Source organism: Leucoraja erinacea, chromosome 2, assembly GCF_028641065.1.
Source record: "Leucoraja erinacea ecotype New England chromosome 2, Leri_hhj_1, whole genome shotgun sequence".
In the NCBI taxonomy this organism is placed as follows: Eukaryota; Metazoa; Chordata; class Chondrichthyes; order Rajiformes; family Rajidae; genus Leucoraja; species Leucoraja erinaceus.
The window spans coordinates 27,621,642-27,649,514 of NC_073378.1; the positions used below are offsets into that span (position 1 = coordinate 27,621,642).

Below are 27,873 nucleotides of genomic sequence, written 5' to 3' on the forward strand. Positions count from 1 at the left end.
GATGCTGCCTGACCCGCTGAGTTACTCCAACACTCTGTGTCTCCTCTTGGCTTAAGTCCATATTTGCAGAGATTGGATGAATGTACCTACCATAGGATCAACATTGTAAAGTGCATAATATAAACACATGGGTCCATTTCATAAGTAGGCTGCTGTTATACTGCTGTTAATATTTGTAGAGATTACACTGGGACAATATATAAGCCAAGAACACACTTCATCGATGTTTTTCTTATTCTTTTATTGATTGTGCAGAAAACTAATATTTAACCATACATTTTCACTGCACATTAGTCTGTGCAATATTGAAAATTACACATTGCATGGGGATTATAAAAAATGCATTTTTTATTATATAGCTGACTTTCACCATTGCTGCAGTAATAGTTATTGCAATTTTGCAGTGCAATTAAATGCATGGATTACAGTGTTGTGCAAGCCTTGCTTCCACAATCTTTTACAGTTTTGTCAAACCGTGCTGGAGAGAGATCTACATCGTGGAGGCCAGGCAACAACAGGGATTGACGGAGCCCTTCCAATGATCACTTTCACTGGCCTTCAATGACGAGCTTCTGTGCCGTGTACAAATGGCCAATGAGGACCTAAGAAGAAAAGAAACATTAGTACGGGTGTCAGGGGTTTCGAGGAGTAGGCAGGGGAATGGGGTTGAGAGGGAGAGATAGATCAGCCATGATCTATCTCTGTGCACAGAGTCTCTTTGCCCAGAGGAGGTGAACTGAGGACCAGTTTCACATTGAAGGGGAAAAGATTTAATAGGAATCTGAGGGGTAACTTTTTCACACAAAGGGTGGTGGGTGTATGGAACAAGATGCTGGAGGACGCAGTTGAGGCTGGGCCTATCCCAACGTTTAAGAAACACCTGGACCATTTCCGACACTTCCCTATCATTTCTTGACATCACTATCTCCATCGCAGGTGATAGACTTTTGACCGACATCCACTATAAACCCACAGACGACCATGGCTATTTGCACTACACTTCTTCCCACCCTGCTTCCTGTAAGGACTCCATCCCCTATTCCCAATTCCTCCGTCTATGCCACATCTGCTCCACGGATGAGGCGTTCCACACCAGGGCATCGGAAATGTCCTCATTCTTCAGGGAACGGGGGTTCCCCTCCTCCACCATAGATGAGGCTCTCGCCAGGGTCTCTTCCACACCCCGTAACACTGCTCTCTCTCCCCACCCCCACACTCGCAACAAGGGCAGAGTCCCCCTAGTCCTCACCTTTCACCCCACCAGCCGTCACATACAACAAGTAATCCTCCGTCAGTTTCGCCACCTCCAACTTGACCCCACCACTCGCCACATCTTCCCATCTCCCCCCATGTCTGCCTTCCGCAAAGACTGCTCCCTCCATAACTCCCTTGTCAATTCTTCCCCTCCCTCTCATACCACCCCCTCCCCGGGCACTTTCCGTTGCAACCGCAAGAGATGCAACACTTGTCCCTTTACTACCCCCCTCGATTCAAGGACCCAAGCAGTCGTTCCAGGTGCGGCAGAGGTTCACCTGCATCTCCTCCAACTTCATCTATTGCATCTGCTGCTCTAGATGTCAGCAGATCTACATCGGGGAGACTAAGCGGAGGTTGGGCGATCGTTTCGCCCAACACCTCCGCTCGGTCCGCATTAACCAACCTGAACTCCCGGTGGCTCAGCATTTCAACTCCCCCTCCCATTCCGAATCCGACGTTTCTGTCCTGGGCCTCCTCCATGGCCAGAGTGAGCACCACTGGAAATTGGAGGAACAGCACCTCATATTCCGCTTGGGCAGTCTGCACCCCAGCGGCATAAACATTGACATCTCCAATTTCCGGTAGCCCTTGCTGTCTCCTCCCCTTCCCAGCTTTCCCTCAGCCCTCTGGCTCCTCCTCTTCCTTTCTTCTACCCGCCCTCCCCCCACCCTACATCAGTCTGAAGAAGAGTTTCGGCCCTGTTGCCTATTTCCTTCGCTCCATAGATGCTGCCTCACCCGCTGAGTTTCTCCAGCAGTTTTGTCTACCAGGTGCATGGATAGGACAGGTTTGGAAGGGTATGGGCCAAACACGGGCAGGTGACAAGTGTAGCTGGGACATGTTGGGCAAGTTGGGCCGAAGGCATGCTTCCACGCTGTATCACTCTATGATTGAATGGCTGGGTAGTCTTGAAGGGCCGAATGGCCCAATTCTTCTCCTCCAACTTATGAACATGCATCCCCACATAAAAAAAAGTCAGCTTCCATTTATCAGCAGATTTTCATCGAATACATGTGCTCGGTCCACCAAGGCCTGCTGGACCCCCCGGTTACAAAACCACTTCAACTCCTTTTCCGATTCCAATACTCACCTTGGAGTAACTGAGCAGGTCAGGCAGCATCTCTGGAGAAAAGGAATAGGTGACATTCCAGCTCGACCCTTCTTCAGACTCAAGTAGTCCTGAAATATCACCTATTCCTTTTCTCCAGAGATGCTGCCTGACCTGCTGAGTTACTCCAGCACTCTGTGAAACACAGGGCTGCCAACTCTCACGCTTTGAGCGTGAGACTCACGCCCTCAAGCAAACTCTCACGCCCTCGCGCTGATCAGAAATTTCTCGCGCTCTGTGGTGAGAAATTCTGTGATCAACAAAAATTTCAAAACTCAAGATAAACTGCCTGGTCCGCGGGTGTTAGAGAGCCAGGGCTGAGGGAGGGATGGGAGCAGAACCAGCGACGGGAACAGATGCGGGGAGCCGGGACTGGCCAGTGTTTGCAGGGCTGACGAGTCGCTCGCTGCAGCTTCGGCCATGGAGCGCTCCGGACAGTGCGAGTGTCCCGGGCCGTCAGAAGCATCTGAAGCGCCGCTGCTGCGAGAGTCTCTATGCCGAAGGGACAGACTCTCAAAGGGAGGCGGTGAGAGAGAGAGAGAGGAATGAGACAGGGAGACAGGGTGAGAGAGAGAGAGCGGGGGAGTGAGAGGAGAGAGACCGGAGGGACAGAGGGGGGGGGGGGGGGGAATGAGAGAGAGAGAGAGGGGGGAGAGAGAGGGGGGCAGAATGAGAGAGGAGGGAAGAGAGAGAGGGGTGAGAGAGAAAGAGAGAAGAGAGAGAGAGAGAGAGAGAGAGAGAGAGAGAGAGAGAGAGAGAGAGAGAGAGAAGAGAGAGAGAGGGGGAAAGAGAGAGAGAGAGGGAGAGAGAGAGAGAGAGAGAGAGAGAGAGAGAGAGAGAGAGAGGGGGAGAGAGAGAGAGAGAGAGAGAGAGAGAGAGAGAGGGGAGAGAGAGGGAGAGAGAGAGAGAGAGAGAGAGAGAGAGAGAGAGAGAGGAGAGAGAGAGAGAGAGGAGAGAGGGAGAGAGAGAGAGAGAGAGAGGAGAGAGAAAGAGAGAGAGAGAGAGAGAGAGAGGGGGAGAGAGAGAGAGAGAGAGAGAGAGAGAGAGAGAGAGAGAGAGAGAGAGAGAGAGAGAGAGAGAGAGGGGAGAGAGAGGGGGGGGGAGAGAGAGAAGGAGAGAGAGAGTGAGAGGGGAGAGGAGAGAGTGGGGAGGGGGGAGGGAGGAGGAGAGGAGAGAGAGGGGGGGATGAGAGGGGAAGAGAGAGCGAGAAGAGAGCGAGGGGAGAGAGATAGGGATGAGAGTGAGGTGGGAGGGAGAGAGAGGGGAGAGAAAGAGGTGGAGAGAGAAGGGAGGGAGAGAGAGGGGTACAGAGAGGGTGAGAGAGAGAGAGAGGGGGGAGAGGGGGATAGAGAGGCAGGGCTGCCAACTCCCATGCATTGAGCGTGAGAATCACGCATTTCGCCAAATTCTCACGCTGAGCACAAATTTCTCTCGCTCTGTTGTGAGAAATTCTGTGATCAACGAAAATTTCAAAACTCATATCAACTGTATGGGCCGCGGGTGTTGGAAGCAGAAGCAGCGGCGGGGACAGATGTGGACGGGGAGCGAGGCTGGCGAGTGTTTGCCGGGCTGGCGAGTCGCTCACTGCAGCTCCGGCCATGGAGCAGCCTCAGTGCAAGAGTCCCGGCCGTCGGAGGCATCAAAGCGTTGCGCCGCTGCCGTGAGAGTCTCTGTGTCGAATTCGCTCAGGTGACCGGCATGGATCAGGCTGTGGCTCGGTGCATCCTGGAGGATAACCAGTGGCTGCTGGAAGTAAGTACCAAGCACTGGGTAGAAACGGTGGAAGATAATGAACCTCAAATGGGGGTAGTTGGTGAAAGCATCCTGCGTACCTGCTAGATATTCACTTACTGTAACTGCAGGAAAAATGTTCCCGATGTTGGGGGCGTTCAGAACCAGGAGTCACAGTTTAAGAATAAAGGGGGGGGCAGTTAGGACTGAGATGAGAACAAACTTTCTTCACGCAGAGAGTTGTGAATCTGTGGAATTCTCTGCCGCAGAAGGTAGTGCAGGTCAATTCACTGGATGTTTTCAAGAGAGAGTTACATTTAGTTCTTGGGGCAAACGACATCAAGGGATATGGGGAAAAAAACAGGAAAGAGGTACTGATTTTAGATGAATAGCCATGATCATATTGAATGGCAGTGCTGGCTCGAAGGGCCGATGGCCTATTCCTGCACCTATTTTCTATGTTTCTATGCTTGAGTATATGGCAATAAAACTCGATCACTTGATTTTGAAGCATTCATGCATGGTGGAGGTATAATGTAGTCATAGAGTGATACAGTGTGAAAACAGGCCTTTCGGCGCAACTTGCTGACACCCGCCACCATGTCCCAGCTACGCCACCCTCCCCTCCGGGTCGTTATGCTCCCTCGGGCTTAGTCTCTCGCAATTTCTCACTCCCAACTCTCACCCAATGTTGGCAGCCCTGGAAACGTCACCTCTCCATGTTCTCCACAGGTGCTGCCTGACCCGCTGAGTTACTCCAGCACTCTGTATTTTTTTTTTTTAGTTTCTATCAGCTGAGTTTGTTGCCTCGTTTGCACTGTGCGCTTTCTAGCCGAAACAGATCACCTGCACGCTCTTAGACAAAGAATGAGAAAGGAGTGAAAAGATACAGAGCATTCCTTACTCTCGAGATGCAATACCAGTAGATTTTTCTACTGGGTATTTTAATGAGCCCATTGGGGAAATGCCTCTTTTAAAAAGAAAAATCTCCTTAGGATTTTGCAGCATTGGTCGGCAGGGATGGACTCAAGGTCACGATGTGCCTGGCTGGAATTTATTTATGCCATTATATTATAGTACACACAGTTCCAGTTTACAAGGGCACTGGTCGGGCCTGGCAGCTCACAATGTAATACGAAGAATCTGTCGCAGAGAGGTAAACATTAGCCGCTCGAAGTAATCAGAGATCAGTCACATAGTAGTACAGTGCATCCACCCAACTTGTCCACAATGGCCAACATGTCCCAGCTACATATCCCTCCAAACCTGTCCTATCCATGTACCTGGCTAAATGTTTCTTCAACGTTGCGATAGTCCCTGCCTCGACTACCTCCTCCGGCAGCTCCCCATACACCAGGCACGTGCCGTCAGGGTCGGCAAGGAACGCAGTGCCTACCCAGACTAAAATTATAAAATGGTCATTATTTTATAATTGTTATATGGTTGTTATATGGTTATATATAAAATAGTCATAAATAGTCAAGGCACGGGAGAATTAAGCTTTCCTAAGAGATCGATCTCCTAGGGAGGCATAATTTTCCCGTGCCTTTCATCCGCAGTACATTTAAAATGCGGAAGTATGTGCTAATCACGTCGATGATGCTTCAAGCCATCAGTGGCAACGGTCCGTAAAGGCAGCTGAAATTCTGCCTTTACACCGTGTACTGCGTGCATGTGCTGCGCATGCGCACGCGCAGGTTTCTTGGCGGGTTTTTCAAAGATAGATAGTGATTACTTGAAGAGTTTCTCGAAGCAAATTACGAGGAAAAGACCAAAAGAATTAAAAATGGCAGAACAACGTTGGAACTTCAAGAACGTCAACAGCGCAAAGGAACAAAAATAATTGGAACATTTAAAACAGCTTGGTACAACAGGAAACAAAGAGAGAAGAATGGATTTTGTGAACAAATAATATGGTAAATAAATTTCTTTGAGCCATATGTTTTAAAATATTTTATTAATCAATAGACAATAAGTGCAGGAGTTGGCCATTCAGCCCTTCGAGCCAGCACCGCCATTCAATGTGATCATGGCTGATCATCCGCAATCAGTACCCCGTTCCTGCCTTCTCCCCATATCCCCTGACTCAACTATTTTTAAGAGCCCTATCTAGCTCGCTCTTTAAAGCATCCAGAGAACCTGCCTCCACCGCCCTCTGAGGCAGAGAATTCCACAGACTCACCACTCTCTGTGAGAAAAAATGTTTCCTCGTCTCCATTCTAAATGGCTTACTCCTTATTCTTAAACTGTGGCCCCTGGTTCTGGACTCCCCCAACACTGGGAACATGTTTCCTGCCTCTAGCGTGTCCAAGCCCTTAACAATCTTGTATATTTCAATGAGATTCCCTCTCATCCTTCTAAACTCCAGAGTGTACAAGCCCAGCTGCTCCATTCTCTCAGCATATCTTCCCGCCATCCCGGGAATTAACCTTGTAAACCTTTGCTGCACTCCCTCAATAGCAAGAATGTCCTTCCTCAAATTAGGGGACCAAAACTGCACACAATACTCCAGGTGTGGTCTCACTAGGGCTCTGTACAACTGCAGAAGGACCTCTTTGCTCCTATATTCGATTCCTCTTGTTATAAAGGCCAACATGCCATTCGCTTTCTTCACTGTCTACTGTACCTGCATGCTTACTTTCATAGACTGATGTACAAGGACCCCCAGATCCCGTCGTACTTCCCCCTTTCCCAACTTGATGCCATTTAGATAGTAATCTGCCTTCCTGTTTGACCTATTGAAGCCAAATTACTTGATAAAAGTCCAGAGAACAATCTGCGCATGCGCGGTTTTCAAGATTTTTTAAAAGCCACTGCCTACCCTGACTAATTACTCATGGCATGTGCCTGCTATACACCCACCACCCTTTGTGTAAAAAAGATACGCCTCGCCTTCAAAGGTCGAGCAGAGTTTGTGCAACACATGGTATTGTATAAATCAAACGTTGAATCATAAGCTCATTTTAATGTTTTCGAGACCTTTCCCCATCCCAAAATTGGTTTCCTCTCTACGACTGGTCCCACAAACCCAAGCTGTCTTCTCTGAAATAAAAACTCCCTAAAGTATTTCCAGTTGCCTCCTCTAGATTTCAAATGCCTTCCAATATCAATTTTTGACACAAATACCTGGTCACCTCTCAACTTTTAACCTGGAGTTCGTCGCAGTTTATTTTGCATATTTTTTCTATAGTTAAGAACATAGAACAGAACAGCACAGGTACAGGTTGAACATACTACCAAGTTAAACTAATCTCATCTGCTTGCATGGGATCCATATCCCTCCATTCCCTGCATATCCATGTGCCTATCTAAAAGCCTCTTAAACGCCACTATCGTATCTGCCTCCACCACCACCCCTGGCAGCAATCCAAATCTGGAGAAGTGTCTTGAGCCAGAACGTCACCTATCCATGTTCTCCACAGATGCTGCCTGACCCGCTGAGTTACTCCAGCACTCTGAGAAACGTCACCTATCCATGTTCTGCAGATGCTGCCTGACCCGCTGAGTTACTCCAGCACTCTGTAAAACGTCACCTATCCATGTTCTCCACAGATGCTGCCTGACCCGCTGAGTTACTCCAGTCCTTCTGTGGAGGACACAGTTAAGTATTGTGTAAGAAGGAACAGCAGATGCTGGTTTAAGCCGAAGATAGGCACAGAAAGCTGGAGTAACTCGAGCTGAATAAACTAAACGATATAAACTAAGTATTTAAACTATAGAGCTAATGCTAATTACAGAAAAAGTGAGGTTATATGAATACAAGGACATAAATTGATAGCACTCTGCGCTTCACAGCCGGGAGGAGTGGCTTTAACTAAACAGAAGGCAATTATCTAAATTAAGCTGCTTCTGAAGTAATTTTAAACTACCCCCTACTTTGATGACTTCCTTCAATATCATGTGGGCCGTGTATTACATGGCACCATGGAGTTTAGAATATGCAGTGTACAGAAACAATCTGTAATAACTACTGCTGCTTACACATCGAGTCGTGCAGCACGGAAACTGGCCCTTCGACCCAACTCGTCCATGCTGACCACAGGGCTGCCAACATTGGGTGAGAGTTGGGAGTGAGAAATTTGGAGAGACCAAGCCCGAGGGAGCATAGCGGCGGGGGGGAGGTGTCCCCCTCCCATTGGTATGGAATATTTGCATTTTTCAGCTTGAAATTGTGCAATATATTTAAGAGGGAGTTAGATGTGGCCCTTGTGGCTAAGGGGATCAGGGGGTATGGAGAGAAGGCAGGTACGGGATACTGAGTTGGATGATCAGCCACGATCATATTGAATGGCGGTGCAGGCTCGAAGGGCCGAATGGCCTACTCCTGCACCTAATTTCTATGTTTCTATGTTTCTATGTAATATGGTGCATACTGTAGCGAGTCTTTTAACTTACACTTAAATACAATATATATGCTTTAAATTGGATTGGAGCGTTTTTGAAAGGGGGGAGGCTGTGCAATCACTGTGAAACACTCTGTGAAACATCACCTATCCATGTTCTTCACAGATGCTGCCTGACCCGCTGAGTTACTCCAGCACTCTGTGAAACATCACCTATCCATGTTCTTCACAGATGCTGCCTGACCCGCTGAGTTACTCCAGCACTCTGTGAAACGTCACCTATCCATGTTCTCCACAGATGCTGCCTGACCCGCTGAGTTACTCCAGCACTCTGTGAAACGTCACCTATCCATGTTCTTCACAGATGCTGCCTGACCCGCTGAGGTACTCCAGCTTTGCGCCCACCCTCAGTATAAACCAGCATCTGCAGTTCCTTTCTGCTCAGGTCTCCTTTGCTCCGCTGTGCCCTCGGCCTGGGCACATTGTGCAGTGCTGTCATGCTCCCTCCCCAGGTGTCCGCATGGACCCTGCGCCTGCCCGCAGCTGCACCAGATGCTGCTTGATGCGGGCTGCTTGACATACCTTTACGGCCTCTACCTACAGATCCCTCTACGAGCCACTTGGCCATTACCTGGAGCTGTCACCTTTAATGACACCAAACCTGGGCAATGATACAGGACGGAGACAAGATGTTGGATGAGGCATACGCAATGCTGACAACTCACTGCGCAAGTATGTGTTGATGAATGCAGAGACGTCAGGCGGTGGGGTCGATCAACATAATACTTCTCACTTCTGGCATTGTCCCAGATGGCACCGACCGATTTAAAATCTTTTCCATCTGCTGGCTCCAAAAGACAAAAGCAAAGCAAGTTTCTGTGGCTTCAGATAGCTGGAGAACAGCACAGGGACAAGCCCTTCAGCCTTGAGGGGCGACACGGACAAAGATGCCACACCTCAGCTACTCCCATTAGCCAAAGTTTGGCACTTATCCCTCTAACCTTTGCTATCCATGTACCTGTCCTAGTGTCTTTTAAGTGCTGTCACAGTGTCTGCTTCAACTACCTCCTCTGGCAGCTCGTTCCATACACCCACCAACTTCTGTGTGGAAACGTTGTCCCTCAGAGCCCTAGTGAGACCACACCTGGAGTATTGTGTGCAGTCTTGGTCCCCTAATTTGAGGAAGGACATTCTTGCTATTGAGGGAGTGCAGCGTAGTCAATTCCCGGGATGGCGGGACTGTCATATGCTGAGAGAATGGAGCAACTGGGCTTGTACACCCTGGAGTTTAGAAGGATGAGAGGAGATCTCATTGAAACATATAAGATTGTTAAGGGCTTGGACACGCTAGAGGTAGGAAACATGTTCCCGATGTTGGGGGAGTCCAGAACCAGGGGCCACAGTTTAAGAATAAGGGGTAAGTCATTTAGAATGGAGACGAGGAAACACTTTTTCTCACAGAGAGTTGTGAGTCTGTGGAATTCTCTGCCTCAGAGGGCAGTGGAGGCAGGTTCTCTGGATGCTTTCAAGAGAGAGCTAGATAAGGCTCTTAAAGATAGCGGAGTCAGGGGATATGGGGAGAAGGTAGGAACGGGGTACTGATTGGGGATGATCACATTGAATGGCGGTGCTGGCTCGAAGGGCCGAATGGCCTACTCCTGCACCTATTGTATTGTATCTATTGTATCAGGTTCCTATTAAATATTTCCACTCCCACATTGATTCCCCGACTCTGCGTAAAGGACTGTGTATTCACCCTATCTATTCCCCTCATGATCTGAAACACCTCTAGAAGATCACCCCTCAGCCTCATGCACTCCAAGGAATAAAGTCATAGCCTGCTCAAACTCGACAGCTCAGGCCCTGAAGTCATGGCAATATTCTTGTAAGTCTTCTCTCCATTCCTTCCAGCTTAATGATATCTTTCCTGCACCTGGGTGACCAAAACTGAATACAATACTCCAAATGTGACCTCACCAAAGTCTTGGACAACTATAACATAACATCCCAACTTATATACTCAATACCGTTGGCCGATGGATGCTGATGTACCGAAAATCTTCATGTCCATCCCATCGACCTGCGACGGTTTTTTTAGGGAACTATATAACTGCACTTCTAGATCTCCCTTCTCTACAACACTCTTGCCTAAACTAGCGGAATCGAGAACCAGAGGACATAGGTTTAAGAGACAGAGAGTGCTTTCAAGAGAGAGTTAGATAGGGCTCTTAAAAATATCGGAGTCAGGGGATATGGGGAGAAGGCAGGAACGGGGTACTGATTGGGGATGATCAGCCATGATCACATTGAATGGCGGTGCTGGCTCGAAGGGCCAAATGGCCCACTCCTGCACCTTTTGTCTATTGTCTATTGTTTAAGGTGAAGGGGAAAAGATTTAATTGGAATTGGTGGGGTAACTTTTTCACACAAAGAGTGGTGGGTGTATGGAACGAGCTGCCAGAGGAGGTGGTTGAGGCAGGAACTTTTGCAAAGTTAATAGGGAGTTAGACAGGTACAAGAATAGGACAGGTTTGGAGGGATATGGGCCAAACGCAGGCAAATGGGACTAGTGTAGATGAGGCACGTCGGTCGGTGTGGGCAAGTTGGGCCGAAGGACCGGTTTCCACGCTGTATCACTCTCTATGATAGAGCCCTGCCATTCACTGTGATGGTCCCGTCTTGGTTTAACTTCCCAAAATACAAATCCTTGCCCTTATCTGCATTAAACTTCATCGACCATTCCTCTGCCCATTTGCCCAAGTGATCAAGATGGCAAAATCCTCGTATATTTCAAAATATCAATTGGGAGTGGGAATGATATTGCAGGCAAGAGGAAAAAAAATATTCTGTCAATAGTGTTTCTGAAGCTGAGACAGAGAAGAAAAGTTTGTTCAAGTGATTAGGATGAAAGCCCATGAAGCTACTCAAGAATTTGAAGTCAATAACACATTTGATATTGTCAGAAGGGAAACAAATTGCACGGATACTTGTGATCATGACAAACTACAGGCTGTTCCATCCATAAATGTCAGCAGAAATATTACCCACCTGTTTTAAAATCTATTCTCTTTTTTTTATTTTAATCCACTAGAGGGCAGCATTTACTTGATCTAACTTGTACAGTTGTACAATAGAGAACATACTGACATAGTGCTTGCATCAAGGCCTGGTTTGACAACTTAAACCCGGGAACAATGGAGATTACAGAGAGTAGTGGACGCTGCCATGTTCATCATGGCTACTGACCTCCCCACCATCGAAGGGATCTACAGGAGGTGTTGCCTCATAGTCAGAAAATATCAAAGACCCACATACCACCCATATTGCCTCACTCAGTATTGAGGGGGTATTTGAAAAGCTTGAACGCGCGCACCACCAGATTCAGAAACAGCTTCTTCCCCTCTGTTATCAGACTTCTGAATGGCCCTTCCATAAACTAGGGTGCTGGCCGATTCACCTCTACCCCATTGCGGACATTGGACTTTGTCTCTGGAACTGAATAATGTATGACTCTACTTATTGTATTTGAGTTTAACTTGATTGTATTCATGTATGATAATATTTGAAGATAGACACAAAGTGCTGGAGTAACTCAGTGGGTCAGGCAGCATCTGTGGAGAGTTATTAAAGATGGGATAGCAGCACATTTGGAAAGTGGTGAAATCAATGGACAAAGTCAGCATGGATTTATGAAAGGTAAATCATGTCTGACGAATCCTATAGAATTTTTCGAGGATGTAACTAGTAGCGTGGATAGGGGAGAACCAGTGGATGTGGTGTATCTGGACTTCCAGAAGGCTTTCGACAAGGTCCCACATAAGAAATTAGTATACAAACTTAAAGCACAAGGCATTGGGGGTTCAGTATTGATGTGGATAGAGAACTGGCTGGCAAACAGGAAGCAAAGAGTAGGAGTAAACGGGTCCTTTTCACAATGGCAGGCAGTGACTAGTGGGGTACCCCAAGGCTCAGTACTGGGACCCCAGCTATTTACATTATATATTAATGATCTGGATGAGGGAATTGAAGGCAATATCTCCAAGTTTGCGGATGACACTAAGCTGGGGGGCAGTGTTAGCTGTGAGGAGGATGCTAGGAGACTGCAAGGTGACTTGGATAGGCTGGGTGAGTGGGCAAATGTTTGGCAGATGCAGTATAATGTGGATAAATGTGAGGTTATCCATTTTGGTGGCAAAAACGGGAAAGCAGACTATTATCTAAATGGTGGCCGATTGGGAAAGGGGGAGATGCAGCGAGACCTGGGTGTCATGGTACACCAGTCATTGAAGGTAGGCATGCAGGTGCAGCAGGCAGTAAAGAAAGTGAATGGTATGTTAGCTTTCATTGCAAAAGGATTTGAGTATAGGAGCAGGGAGGTTCTACTGCAGTTGTATAGGGTCTTGGTGAGACCACACCTGGAGTATTGCGTACAGTTTTGGTCTCCAAATCTGAGGAAGGACATTATTGCCATAGAGGGAGTGCCGAGATGGTTCACCAGACTGATTCCTGGGATGTCAGGACTGTCTTATGAAGAAAGACTGGATAGACTTGGTTTATACTCTCTAGAATTTAGAAGATTGAGAGGGGATCTTATAGAAACTTACAAAATTCTTAAGGGGTTGGACAGGCTAGATGCAGGAAGATTGTTCCCGATGTTGGGGAGGTCCAGGACAAGGGGTCACAGCTTAAGGATAAGGGGGAAATCCTTTAAAACCGAGATGAGAAGAAATGTTTTCACACAGAGAGTGGTGAATCTCTGGAACTCTCTGCCACAGAGGGTAGTTGAGGCCAGTTCATTGGCTATATTTAAGAGGGTTAGATGTGGCCCTTGTGGCTAAGGGGATCAGGGGGTATGGAGAGAAGGCAGGTACGGGATACTGAGTTGGATGATCAGCCATGATCATATTGAATGGCGGTGCAGGCTAAAAAGGGCCGAATGGCCTACTCCTGCACATAATCTCTATGTTTCTATGTGAGGTTTCACAGAGTGCTGGAGTAACTCAGCGGGTCAGGCAGCATCTGTGGGGAACATGGATAGGTGACGTTTCACAGAGTGCTGGAATAATTCAGCGGGTCAGGCAGCATCTCTGGAGAACATGGATAGGTGACGTTTCACAGAGTGCTGGAATAACTCAGCAGGTCAGGCAGCATCTCTGGAGAGAAGGAGTGGATGATGTTTCGGGTCGAGACCCTTAATATTTGATCAGATTGTATACCATGCCAAGGAAAGCTTTTTGTTGTACCCCGATACACGAGACATTAATAAACCTAAACCTAAAGTGATTTGGATTGTCAATCTGATCCATCCTGAAACAAAAGATAGACACAAAAATCTGGAGTAACTCAGCGGGACAGGCAGCATCTCTGGAGAGAAGAATTGGGTGACATTTAGAGTTGGGACCCTTCTTCAGACTGTGACTCACCCATTCCTTCTCTCCAGATATGTTGCCTGTCCCGCTGAGCTAATCCAGCTTTTTGTGTCTTTCTTCGGTTGAAACCAGCATCTGTAGTTCCTTCCTGCACATCCTGAAACAAAGTTGTGCATCTCTAGCATAAACAACAATCGACTGGTGATCGATTTCAAATAATCCTATTTTAAAAGGATGAGGACTGGAAATCTGAAACTGTCACCCGTTTGTAAGACTTATTTAAATCGCCTTTTGTGCAGTTTACTAATTCAGTAAAATGTTCCAAATTACAACTAATTTCCACTGCCATCTTCCCTGGCACCACAGCACTTGTGTGTCAATAAAATATTTCAGTGTATAGATAATGAACTTTGCAGGAGCCATCTTTAAGAAATATGAATATTGAATATATACATCATAGGGGAAAAAGTTATAAAGTTATATACAATAGACAATAGGTGCAGGAGTAGGCCATTTGGCCCTTCGAGCCAGCACCGCAATTCAATTTGATTATGGCTGATCATCCCCAATCAGTACCCCGTTCCTGCCTTCTCCCCATATCCCCTGACTCCGCTATTTTTAAGAGCCCTATCTAGCTCTCTCTTGAAAGCATCCAGAGAACTGGCCTCCACCGACCTCTGAGGCAGAGAATTCCACAGACTCACCACTCTCTGTGAGAAAAGTGTTTCCTCGTCACCGTTCTAAATGCCTTACTCCTAATTCTTAAACTGTGGCCCCTGGTTCTGGACTCCCCCAACATCGGGAACATGTTTCCTGCCTCTAGCGTGTCCAAACCTTTAACAATCTTATATGTTTCAATGAGATCCCCTCCTATCCTTCTAAACTCCACAGTCTACAAGCCCAGCCGCTCCATTCTCTCAGCATATGACAGTCCCGCCACCCCGGGAATTAACCTTGTAAACCTATGCTGCACTCCCTCAATAGCAAGAATGTCCTTCCTCAAATTAGGGGAACAAAACTGCACACAATACTCCAGGTGTGGACTCACTATGGCTCTGTACAACTGCAGAAGGACCTCTTTGCTCCTATATTCGATTCCTCTTGTTATAAAGGCCAACATGCCATTCATTTTCTTCACTGCCTGCTGTACCTGCATGCTTACTTTCGTAGACTGATGTACAAGGATCCCCAGATCCCGTTGTACTTCCCCTTTTCCCAACTTAACGGTATTTAGATATTAATCTTATGATTCTGAATCCTTCAGAGTTCATGCTTGCAGGTTTTGACACCGACAAAATTAAAGGGCGGCACGGTGGAGCAGCGGTGTAGTTGCTGCCTCACAGCACCAGCGACCCGGGTTTGATCCTGACTATGGCTGCTCTATAGGTCTGTACAGAGTTTGTACCGTTACTCCTGTGATCGCGTGGGTTTTCTACAGGTGCTCCAGTTTCCACCCACACTCCAAAGAAGTGCAGGTTTGTGTAGGTTAATTGGCTTTTTGTTGTCTCTGTACTGTACACTGACAATAACAATTAAAGTTGAATCTGAATCTTTGGTATAATTGTAAATTGTCCCCAGTGCGTGTGAGATAGTGTTAGTGTGCGGGGATTGCTGGTCGGCGGGGATCGCTGGTCAGCGCGGACTCGGTGGGCCGAAGGGCCTGTTTCCGCAACTGAATCTCTAGACTAAACTAAACTTCTGCAGACACTGGATGCTGCCAGTTTAAACTCAATAAAACATATTGCAGCAGCCAGCAGACAACTCATGCATTTATAAGCGGCAAGAGGAAAACAGAAGTGTGGTGGCAATCTGCAGAAAATTGGCTGAGGGACTTAAGGCTCGGTACAAAGTATGGCCCAATTTAACAAACTTTGATGTTTTTGAGAACTTGAGGATTATCAGTCAGCTTTTGTTCATGCTGTTGACTGATATACAGGTACTTCAGCTACAGAGAGGAGTGAACGCTGCAGCATTAGACGTATGCTGTGGAAGTGTTATGTACACTGCCTGCATGGACCATCTTAGTCCATCTATTCTGTACCTCTGCCAATTTCTCTTTACAAATTGGTCCAAAGTATAGATTTAACCTTTTCTTGCTTTCCAATATGACCACAAAGTAATTATCTGCAGAATTAAATAAGCATTGCACCATTTTTGTAAAATGCTGTTGGACCTATAGTTCTATTGCTGTTGTGATTGTTTTTTCTTTACTTTCACTGTACCAATTCAAGTTCAAGTTCAAGTGAGTTTATTGTCATGTGTCCCTGCATAGGACAATGAAATTCTTGCTTTGCTTAAGCACACAGAACATAGTAGACATTTACTACAAAACAGATACGTGTGTCCATATTCCATAATATAAATATATACACACATCAATAAATAAACTGATAAAGTGCAAATAACAGAAAATGGGTTCATAATAATTAGAGTTTTGTCCGAGCCAGGTTTAATAGCCTGATGGCTGTGGGGAAGTAGCTATTCCTGAACCTGGTTGTTGCAGTCGGTGCATGTGCCAAATAAATGTATCTTGTATCTTGTATAGTTTTAGTTTATTTTATTGTCATGTGTGCCGAGGTACAGTGAAAAGCTTTTGTTGTAGGAAGGAATTACAGATGATGGTTTGAATCGAAGATGGACACAAATGCTGGAGTAACTCAATGTGACGGGCAGCATCTCTGGATAGAAGGAATGGGTGACGTTTCGGGTCTTCAGGCTAAGTCTGGGGAGAGGGAGATATAGAGATAAGGAATTGTAGGTGTGAAAACAAGACAAGGGGATGTAGATCAAGGAAGATGTAAAATAGATCACTAGGAGAAGTTAACAACAAAGCAAACAGAGATAAAATGTAAATGAGAACAGTCAAACTAGTAGGGAGAGATGGAGAAAGAGGGAAAGCAAAGGTTACTTGAAGCTAGAGAAGTCAATGTTCATACCACTGGGGTGTAAGCTGCCGAAGCGAAATATGAGGTGTTGTTTCTCCAATTTGCGCTGGGCCTCACTCTGACAATGGAGGAGGCCCAGGACAGAAAGGTCAATGTGGGAATAGGAGGGGAAGTTAAATTGTTTAGCAAACGGGAGATCAGGTAGGTTAAGACGGACTGAACGGAGGCGTTCAGCAAAACGATCGCCGAGCCTGCACTTGGTCTCACCAGTATACAGGATTCCACACCTGGCACAGCGGATACAGTGGAGAAGGTACAAGTGAACCTCTGCCTCACCTGAAAAGACCGGTCGTGGTCCTTGGTGGGTGGAGGGTGGAGGTATAGGGACAGGTGTCGCAGGGGAAAGTACCTGGGGAGGGTGGTGGTTTGGGTGGGAAGGGATGAGTTCCCCCTGGCTTAGTCTGAAGAAGGGTCTCAACCCAAAACATCACCCATTCCTTCTATCTAGTGAAATGCTTTTGTTGCATGCTAACCAGTCAGTAAATAGACAATACATGATTAGACAATAGTCAATAGACAATAGACAATAGGTGCAGGAGTAGGCTATTCGGCCCTTCGAGCCAGCACCGCTATTCAATGTGATCATGGCTGATCATCCCCAATCAGTACCCCGTTCCTGCCTTCTCCCCATATCCCCCGACTCCGTTATTTTTAAGAGCCCTATCTAGCTCTCTCTTGAAAGCATCCAGAGAACCTCCAACACTCCAAAGACGTACAGGTTTGTAGGTTAATTGGCCTGGTATAAATGTACTAAATTGTCCCTAGAGTGTGTAGGGCAGTGTTAGTGTCTGGGGACCACAAGTTGGAGTGGACTTGATGGGTTGAAGGGCTTGTTTCTGCACTGTATCTCCAAACTAAACTAAACTAAACGTACAATTTTACCAAGCCACTTTACCTACAAAACTTGTACGTCTTTAGAGAGTGGGGAGAAACCGGAGCTCCTGGAGAAAACCCACGCAGGTCACGGGGAGAACAGACTAACTCCGGACAGACAGCACCCGTAGTCAGGATGGAACCCGGGTCTTTGGCGCTGTGAGGCAGCAACTCTACCGCTGTGCCACCCAACCATACTATTTTTAAATGGTGACAGTTTGACAAGGAATGGCTGGAAGGAGAGTGGAACTACACTATCCAGTCCAACCCCCTCCGGCCCAACACATTCATGGCGACCAAGATGACCCATCTAAACTATCCTAATTTGCCTGTGTTTGGAACTTATCATTCTAAACCTATCCACATATCTGTCCAAGGTACACAAAAATGCTGGAGAAACTCAGCGGGTGCAGCAGCAGCATCTATGGAGCGAAGGAAATAGGTGACGTTTTGGGCCGAAACCCTTCCTCAGACTGAGGAAGGGTTTCGGCCCGAAACGTCACCTATTATCTTCGATCCATAGATGCTGCTGCTGCATCCGCTGAGTTTCTCCAGCATTTTTGTGTACCTTCGATTTTCCAGCATCCGCGGTTCCTTCTTGAACACCATATATCTGTCCAAGTGTCTTCTAAACACTGCTGTAGTACCTGCCTTAACTACCTCTTCTGGCAGCTCGTTCCATATATCCTCAACGCTCTCTGTGGAAAAAGCTGCCCCTCAGGTTCCGATTAAATCTTTCCCCTCTCACTCTGTAGGAATGTGGGAGGAAGGGGAGAGTGGGGGAGGGGAGGGGAGAGTGTAGGGTGCGAAACGTCCACAGTAATCATGCCAGCGGGTTAGAAGATGGCGGTGGGGAAAAATATGGAGGAGGACAATAAAAGCAAACATTAAACAATAAGGTGTAAATAGAAACATAGACAATAGGTGCAGGAGTAGGCCATTCGGCCCTTCGAGCCTGCACCGCCATTCAATATGATCATGGCTGATCATCCAACTCGGTATCCTGTACCTGCCTTCTCTCCATACCCCCTGATCCCTTTAGCCACAAGGGCCACATCTAACTCCCTCTTAAATATAGCCAATGAACTAGCCTCAACTACCTTCTGTGGCAGAGAATTCCAGAGATTCACCACTCTCTGTGTGAAAAATGTTTTCCTCATCTCGGTCCTAAAAGATTTCCCCCTTATCCTTAAACTGTGACCCCTTGTTCTGGAAATGAACTCAAAAGATTAAAGCGTCAATGAAAATAGAAGACAATTGGTGTGAGATTTTTATAATTGGACCGATCTACATGCACTCCACCCACTTCAAACTATTTTAAGGACTGGGACTTGGAAAGGAAATGAGGAAGAATTTATTTATCCAAAGGGTGGTGAATCTGTGGAATTCAGGTCACTGGATATTTTTAAGGCAGAGATTGAGTTTCTTGATTAGTATGGGTGTCAGGGTTTTTGGAGGGAAGGCAGGAGAATGGGGTTAGGAGGGATAGATCAACCATGATTGAGTGGCGGAGTAGACTTGATGGGCCGAATGGCCTAATTTCGCTCCTCGAACTTACGAAATTATGAAAATTGAGTTTGTCTCTTTCTGGTGAAGACTACACCAGGCGACACACCAGGTGCGGCAATAAATGTTTCCTTTCCAGCAATGCTTGTGTCCAATAAATTATTCTTGCTATTGAGGGAGTGCAGCGTAGGTTTACAAGGTTAATTCCCGGGATGGCGGGACTGTCATATGCTGAGAGAATGGAGCGGCTGGGCTTGTACACTCTGGAGTTTAGAAGAATGAGTGGAGATCTTATTGAAACAAGATTATTAAGCATAAGGACACGCCAGAGGCAGGAAACATGTTCCCGATGTTGGGGGAGTCCAGAACCAGGGGCCACAGTTTAAGAATAAGGCGTTAGCCATTTAGAACAGAGACGAGGAAACACTTTTTCACACAGAGAGTTGTGAGTCTGTGGAATTCTCTGCCTTAGAGGGTAGTGGAGGCCGGTTCTCTGGATACTTTCAGGAGAGAGCTAGATAGGGCTCTTAAAGATAGTGGAGTCAGGGGATATGGGGAGAAGGCAGGAACGGGGTACTGATTGGGGATGATCAGCCATGATCACATTGAACGTTGGTGCTGGTTTGAAGGGCTGAATGGCCTACTCCTGCACCTATTATCTATTGTCTATTGTCTATTGTCTAAAGGAAATTAAAGTTAGCCTGGGAGAGCAGTTGGATCCAAGGCTGGAGGAAGGGAATATGTGCAGCTGACTTTGAGCATCTCAACCTATTTAAAAGGCATGGAGTAAGGTCAGGGAGGTCCTCGCTGGAAATCAGAAAGCCATCCAGTAAATAACACACGATAGACGATTAACCTGACAAGGCCGCGGCACAAATCCAAGTGAGGTGACCTGCTACTTTAGTTTAGGGATACAGCGTGGAAACAGGCCCTTCAGCCCACCAGCGATCACCCCGCACACTGACACTATCCTACACACACTCAGGGCAATATACAATTTTATAAGAGTTAAGAGTGTTTTATTGTCATCTGTCACAGATAGGACAATGACATTCGTACTTGCTGCAGCACAACAGAAAACACAGTACCCAGTAAATATAATAAACAGGAGAAAATAAAAGTTCAGTGTATATATATGTGTATTTGTGAGTATACTCACATACTCACAAATACACATACATATAGATCATATAGTGTATATATATTAATTTATATAGGCACACACGCACACATACGTACACACAAAAAACAAACAATTTCTCCTAAACTGAGGAAAGACATTCTTGCCATAAAGGGAGGAAAGGTTCACATTTCTGGGATGCCATAGAGGGAGTACAGAGAGAAGGTTCACTAGACTTCTTATTCCAGGCTAGATGGCAGGATTGAGTGTTGGGGATGATCAAGGGGTCACAGTGATCAGGGGGAAATATTTAGAATGGCCTACTACCTGCACCTATTTCTGCCACAGAAGAAGGTATGTTGAGGCCATGTTTCTAATTTAAGAGGGAGTAGTGGCCCTTGCAAAGGGATCATAATACAGTACTATTGTATGTTCAGAGCTGATATTTTGAGGTTGTCCTGCACCTATTTTCTATAGCCTAATGGTCTATGTAGGGAGCTTATTTGAGTTTGTCGTGCTTTATAGTTCCTGTAACTGAACTGGACGTTACCGTTTTCAGGCTCCTGTACCTTCTTCCCGATGGCAGGAGTGAAATGAGTGTGTGGCCAGGGTGGTTTTGGGTCTCTGTTGATGCTGGCTGTCTTGTTGGTCAGTCGATCGATCTCACTTCTAAACTCAGACGTTCTCCACGTGAATGCGTGGCTTTCCTCGCACACTCCAAAGATGTACAGGTTTGTAATTTAACTTTGGTAAAATTGCAACTTGCCCCTGGTGGGTAGGGTAGTACGAGTGTACAGGGGGATTGCTGGATGACACAGACTCAGTTGGCTGAAAGGCCTGCATCCACGCTGTATCTCTAAAGTCTAAAGAGTGTGGCATGGCAGTTTGCTCGGTATCAACACTGAACTCCCCAATTGTAGGTAACCAACTGATAAACACCCCCTCTTTTTTTATTCTTCCCCCTCCCTTCCCTGTGTCCAACTTGGATTCTCCTCTTCCCCCCTCCATATCCACCTCTATTCCTTCCCCTTGCTTGACAATTAATGCCCCTTCTATCCTTATCTTACACTTTTTGTCGTTTCATCTCTAGCCTTTGTTCAAGCATCTGCTTATCAAAATGTCCACTGACTTGTATCCACCGATCACTCGCCAGGCCTTGTTTTTTTTTTAAGAGTTTTAGAGATCCAGTTGACCAGCGATCATCCCATACACTAGCGCTATCCCACACACAAGCGACAATCTACAGAAGCCAATCAACGTGCAAACCTACTTTAGAGTGTGGGAGAAAACCAGAGCACTCGGAGAAAACCCACACGGTCCCAGAGAGTACGTACAAACTCCACACAGATCGCGCCCATAGACAGGATCAAACCTGGGCCTCTAGCACTGTGAGGCAGCAACTCTACCGCTGCGCCACTGTGCTGCCTATGCCCTGCTCCTAATATCCCATTCTGTATACCTTCCGGAAATCGCCCCCTCTACTACAATGTCTAAGATAGGCCCCGAGCATCATGTTCTCCACAGATGCTGCCTGACCGGCTGAGTTACTCCAGCACTCTGTGAAACGTCACCTATCCATGTTCTCCACAGATGCTGCCTGACCTGCTGAGTTACTCCAGCATGTTGTGTCTTTTTTTGTAAGCCTGCGCCTGCAGTTCCTTGTGTCCCTGTTTGTTCGGCTGCGGTTGATACTGTTCCCCCCTTTGCCTCCAGGAATCGCTGTTCCGGTTTTGCCATTGCTGCTACATCAGGACCTTCACGACCCTCGATGAGTCACAGTTCACCACCCAGGAACAGTCTGCTCACTAAGCCCAGTGCCACTTATGAATTATAGTGTTATAGAGTCATATAGCACGGAAACAGATCCTTTTGGCCCACTACGCCCCATCCACGCTAGTCCCACATCCGCAGTTGGCCCATATCACTCTAAACCTTTCCTCTCCATGCACCTGTCCAAATGACGTAAACATACTTCTAATACTTGCCTCAACTACCTCCTGTGGCAGCTTATTGCATACACCCACCACACTTTGTGTGACAAAGTTTCCCCTCGGGTTTGTATCAAATCTTTCCCCTCTCACCATAAATCTATGTCCTCTGGTTCTTGATTCTCCTACCCTGGGTAAAAGGCTATGTGAACTCTCTCTATCTCCCTCATGATCATATACACCTCTATAAGATCACCCCTCGTCCTAAAGTCTTAACTTTCTTGCCAAAATCCCAAAACAATTGAAATATGCACACCAATTAAAAAAAGATGAAGCTGTAGTTTTCCCTGCTGATAACATATGCGATTAATGAGGATCCATTAATTTGCATTTTGTTGAATTGCACGTTAATAGCAATTAATTGTTAATCCTCGTGTAAATATTTACTGAAGATTTAGACTTGGGTTTATTACTGTCATATGTACCAATGAATGGTGGGGAGTGTGGTCTGTGTGGGTGGACTGGGCTACATCTACAATGGTGGGGACTCTGGTCTGTGTGTGATGGACTGGGCTACATCCACAATGGTGGGGACTTTGTCTGTGTGATGGACAGAGCTGATCCCTACAATGGTGGGATGCACTCTGGTCTGTGTGCTTTCTGGGTACATCTACAATGGTGTCAGACTTACTGGAGACATGTGTGAATGGACTCAGACTACATCCACAATTAGAGGAATTTCTTGAGCTGTCTTAGCTGATGAAGTCTGATCCCAAACCAAGCTGTCATCTCGGTTCCGCCATTAGTGTCCTGTGGTGCATCAGATAGAAAATTGTCAGAGTTACTGGAGACAGTCAGGAAGCTCCTCTGGAGAAAAGGAATGTGAGGAGTTTAGGTCAAGACCTTCATTAGGACTGATGAAGTCTCGACCCGAAAGTGGCACCTATTCATTTCGGTTAGCCGCAGAGATGATGCCTGAAAAATAGTTTCAAAAGTATTTTGTAACTATCTTTGAGTCAAATCAAGCATCTCTGCAGTTCCTTCCCATGCAAGTGACGTTTTATGGTCAAGACGGTTCTCCGGTACTCTGGTCTTGGTCTCGAAAGGGGCAAGTATCCTTTTGGGACAGATTTAGATGGGACACATCCGCAGTCAGTGGTCCAGGCAGGTTTGTGTCTATCATTGAAAATAAATTGGCATAGGCATATCCTTGAGAAGGGAATGCAGGGTCCCTGGTATGAGTGCAGGCAGGTGGGACTAAGGGCAAAAAGTTGTTCGGCACGGACTTGTAGGGCCGAGATGGCCTGTTTCCGTGCTGTAATTGTTATATGGTTATATGTTATATGGTTACATGTTGGTCGGGATGGGCTAGTTGGGCGGGAGGGCCTGTTTCCCAAAGCAGTTGTGGAGGATCCAATTTGTGTCCTCAGATACGGACTGGATGACTTTCTAGTACGAGGTTCTGCAATTCACAAAATATTTGAAGACGATACAATTCCATGTACTTGGGGACATGAATTATTAAAGGAAAGTACTCAGTATCAAATTTATTGATATTAACTGGGCAATTTCTAAAATGAAAATCACTATCCTGTATCTGTATATATTCATTGTAATAACAGTGTGAGTAGGAATTATTAATGAACTTGAGCACTGAATTGCTTTATTGGTCAGAAGAATCAGTGGGAATTAAGTGGATAAAGACCAGCAAATTCAGTGGCATTGAGCAAGTTTGCAAGTTTTATGTCCAGTTTCATAGGTTGTTACGTTCAGTTGCTTACATAAAAGGGAACAGTTAATATAATAATGAGGTATAGTTTAGGTTTATTACTGTCACGTGTAACAAGGTACAGTGAAAAGCTTTGTTTTGCATGCTATCCTGTCAGATCAGACAACACTACACATAAATACAGCCAAGCCAAACTCAACTTAGAATAAAGGGGAGGTAATTTAAGACTGAGGTGAGAAAAAAACTTTTTCACCCAGAGAGTTGTGAATTTATGGAATTCCCTGCCACAGAGGGCAGTAGAGGCCAAGTCACTGGATGGATTTAAGAGAGAGTTAGATTGAGCTCTAGGGGCTAGTGGAGTTAAAGGATATGGGGAGAAGGCAGGCACGGGTTATTGATAGGGGATGATCAGCCATGATCACAATGAATGGCGGTGCTGGCTCGAAGGTCCGAATGTCCTTCTCCTGCACCTATTTTCTATGTTTCTATGTTTCTAAGTACAATAGGTAAAGCAAAGGGGAAGATACAGAGTGCAGAATATAGTTCTCAGCATTGTAGCGCATCAGTTCCAGAGGCAAAGTCCAATGTCCGCAATGGGGTAGAGGTGAATCGGACAGCACCCTAGTTTGTGGAAGGACCGTTCAGAAGCCTGATAGCAGAGGGGAAGAGGCTATTTCTGAGTCTGGTGCTGCCCGCTGTCAAGCTCCTGTACCTTCTGCCGGACGGGAGTCGGAGAGGCTGGAACGACAGGGGGGTGGGACAAGTCTGATTATGTTGGCTGTTTCTCCGAGGAACCATGAGGTGTTGACGGAGTCAATGGCGGGGAGTCCGGTCTGTGTGATGAAGCGTAAAGGCAATGGATACACTTGTTGAAGGTATTCATGGTAAAATGGAGAATATTCCAGCTATAATTTGCCAATTGAAATAAAATCTCATCCTTTCATCTGTCAAGAGATCCCACTTATTTATGAGGCAGAAAAAAAAGAATCATTAAATATTTCTCATAATCGAATACAGACCATTAAAAGGTTGCAGGCAGGCGAAATGTTTCACAGCACTGTGTTGTGGCAGGTTAAAAAATAATATTGGCCTTATATCCGAGAATTAGATTCCTAGATTAGAATTTCCCACTGATCAAATGCAGATTTTTGTTGGACAGACTTCAAACACTTTCTGATGCCACTGGCAAATAAAACAAGAGAATAAAATCTCCACAACAAATGCCAAATAACTTCAAAGCCCACAGTTCCCTCGGCACCTCGGTGAGAAATAAGAATGAACACAGAGTTGAGAGTGAAGTGAGGAGAGGTGACGAGGCTACGCTGAAAACATAGGAAATGTTTTTTTTCAAAAAAAAGGCAATTGGGAAGAAATGGAGAACAGTTAAATGGGAAAAAGACACAAAATGCTGGAGTAACTTAGTAGGTTAAACAGCACCTCTGGAGAACATGGAGTGGCGACGTTTTGAGACGAGAAGGGTCCCGACCTGAAACGTCCCCTATTCATGTTCTCCAGGGATGCTGCCTGACCCGCTGAGTTACTCCAGCACTCTGTGAAGAATTAGGCCATTCAGCCCATTGTCTACTCCGCCATTCAATCATGACAGATCTATCTCTCCATCCTAACCCCATTCTCCTGCCTTCTCCCCATAACCTATTACACCCATACTAATCAAGACTCTATCTATCTCTGCCTACGAACAATGTCCAAAGAAGGGACCCGACCCAAAATGTCACCTATCGAGGTTCTCCACAGATGCTGCCTGACCCATGAGTTACTCCAGCACTCTGTGAAACGTCACCTATCCATGTTCTCCACAGATGCTGCCTGACCCGCTGAGTTACTCCAGCACTCTGTGAAACGTCACCTATCCATGTTCTCCACAGATGCTGCCTGACCCACTGAGTTACTCCAGCACTCTGTGAAACGTCACCTATCCATGTTCTCCACAGATGCTGCCTGACCCGCTGAGTTACTCCAGCACTCTGTGAAACGTCACCTATCCATGTTCTCTACAGACACTGCTGACCCGCTGAGTAATCCAGCACTTTGTATCTTTTTTTTTTAAACCAGCATCTGCAGTTCCTTGTGTCTCATTTAAACATTGCCCATCTCATCTTAAAGCTAACGTTTACACCATTGGGGAGTCCACAACCAAGGGTCACAGTTTAAGAATAAGGGGTAGGCCATGTAGGACTGAGATGAAGAGAAATATTTTTACCCAGAGAGTTGTGAATCTGTGGAATTCTCTGCCACAGAAGGCAGTGGAAGCCAATTCACTGGATGTTTTCAAGAGAGAGTTAGATGTAGCTCTTAGCTCACGGAATCAAGGGATATGGGAAAAAGCAGGAACAGGGTACTGATTCAGGATGATCAGCCATGATCATATTACATGGAGGTGCTGGCTTGAAGGGCCGAATGGCCTACTCCTGCATCTACTTTCTATGTTTCTATGACTCTTTTTCAGACTGGTCCATCCCGAATCATCACCTATCCATGTTCTCCACAGATATTGCCCAACCCACTGAGTTATTCCAGCACTTTGTGTCAAGGCTTGAAGAGATGTGGAGGGGTAACACTTTATTTTACACTTTGGCTGCTGGGTGCCTGGGTGTGATGGAAGAGACAGTGGCACTTCAGAGGGGTTTAAATAGCCACATGGATATGCAGAGAATTGAGGGATATGAATCCTGTGCAGGCGGAGGAGATTAGTTTATCTTGGCATCAAGTTCGGCATGGACATTGTGGTCTGAAGGGCCTGTTTCTGTACTGTAAAATGTAACACTTAAATAAACATACACGATTCCTGCACAGTCGATCAAAATATCAATCATCATTACCTCACAGTGCCACGGTATGTATGGAGTAACTCATTGAAATTTTAGCAATATTGCCTAGAGATATCAGTTTAAGAGCAGGCAGATAAGAACAGAGCAAGTAAATTGCTTTAGTTAAATCCATTACTGTTGCAGCAGGCCTCAGCAACTGGGAGTTAAATGTATGAATCAATTAAAAAAATACTACAATAATCAATTTTCATTTCAGGGAATTAATAATGCACATGCATGAAAAAGGCACAATATTTGCAATTAAACTGAACTGGTTTAGTTTTAGTTTGGAGATACAGTGCGGAAACAAGCCCTTCGACGCACCGAGTCTACGCGGATTACCATCCCCGTACACTAGGGACAATTTACAATTTTACCGAAGTCACTTAACCTACAAACTGGCAGGTCTTTGGAGTGTGGAAGGAAACCGGAGCACCCGGAGAAAACCCATGTGGTCCCTGGCACTGTGTAAGACAGCAACTCTACCGCTGCCTTTAGGAAGTTGTGAAAATAATATTTTGCCAGTATATTATAGATAATAGACAATAGACAATAGGTGCAGGAGGAGGCCATTCAGCCCTTCGAACCAGCACGGCCATTCAATGTGATCATAGCTGATCATCCCCAATCAGTACCCCGTTCCTACCTTCTCCCCATATCCACTGACTCCACTATTTTAGAGCCCTATCTAGCTCTCTCTTGAAAGCATCCATCTCTAAACTAAACTAAACTAAACTACCCTTTTGTTTTTCTGTTACTTAGCCATATATTCCCCAGTTGCTCTGGAACCTTTCATTCCCTGGGCTTCGACCTTGACGATTATTCTGCATGTGGCACTTCTTTCAATGCCTTTTGGAAGACTATATTTAGCACATCAACCCATTCCCACTCTCCTGACATCTAATCTTCAGACCTTTATTGATCAACCCAGGGTTCAAATGCTGTTAAATTGCACGATGATGCTCAGAGAGTAAATAGTTCCGCTAAACTGTGATTCCTCAGCTTGAAAGTATAAACTCCTGAACGATCTGATCGTGGCTGCACAGCGGGTAGAGCCGCTGCCTCACAGTGCAGGGACCCGGGTTCCACCCTAAGCTTGGGAGCTGTTTGTGTGGAGTTTGCACGTTCTCTCGTGA

General features: G+C 46.1%; 1 protein-coding gene across 1 annotated transcript in view; it reads right to left on the reverse strand.

Moving 5' to 3' along the window:
* Positions 1-222: 222 nt before the first annotated feature.
* LOC129708183 (LYR motif-containing protein 4) overlaps positions 223-27,873 on the reverse strand; it is a 163,227-nt gene continuing 135,576 nt past the window's right edge. Inside the window, exon 3 of the mRNA XM_055653801.1 lies at positions 223-602. Within this exon, the coding sequence (XP_055509776.1) occupies positions 549-602 (54 nt within the window). The 3' untranslated portion in view covers positions 223-548. The remainder of the gene's footprint in view (positions 603-27,873) is intronic.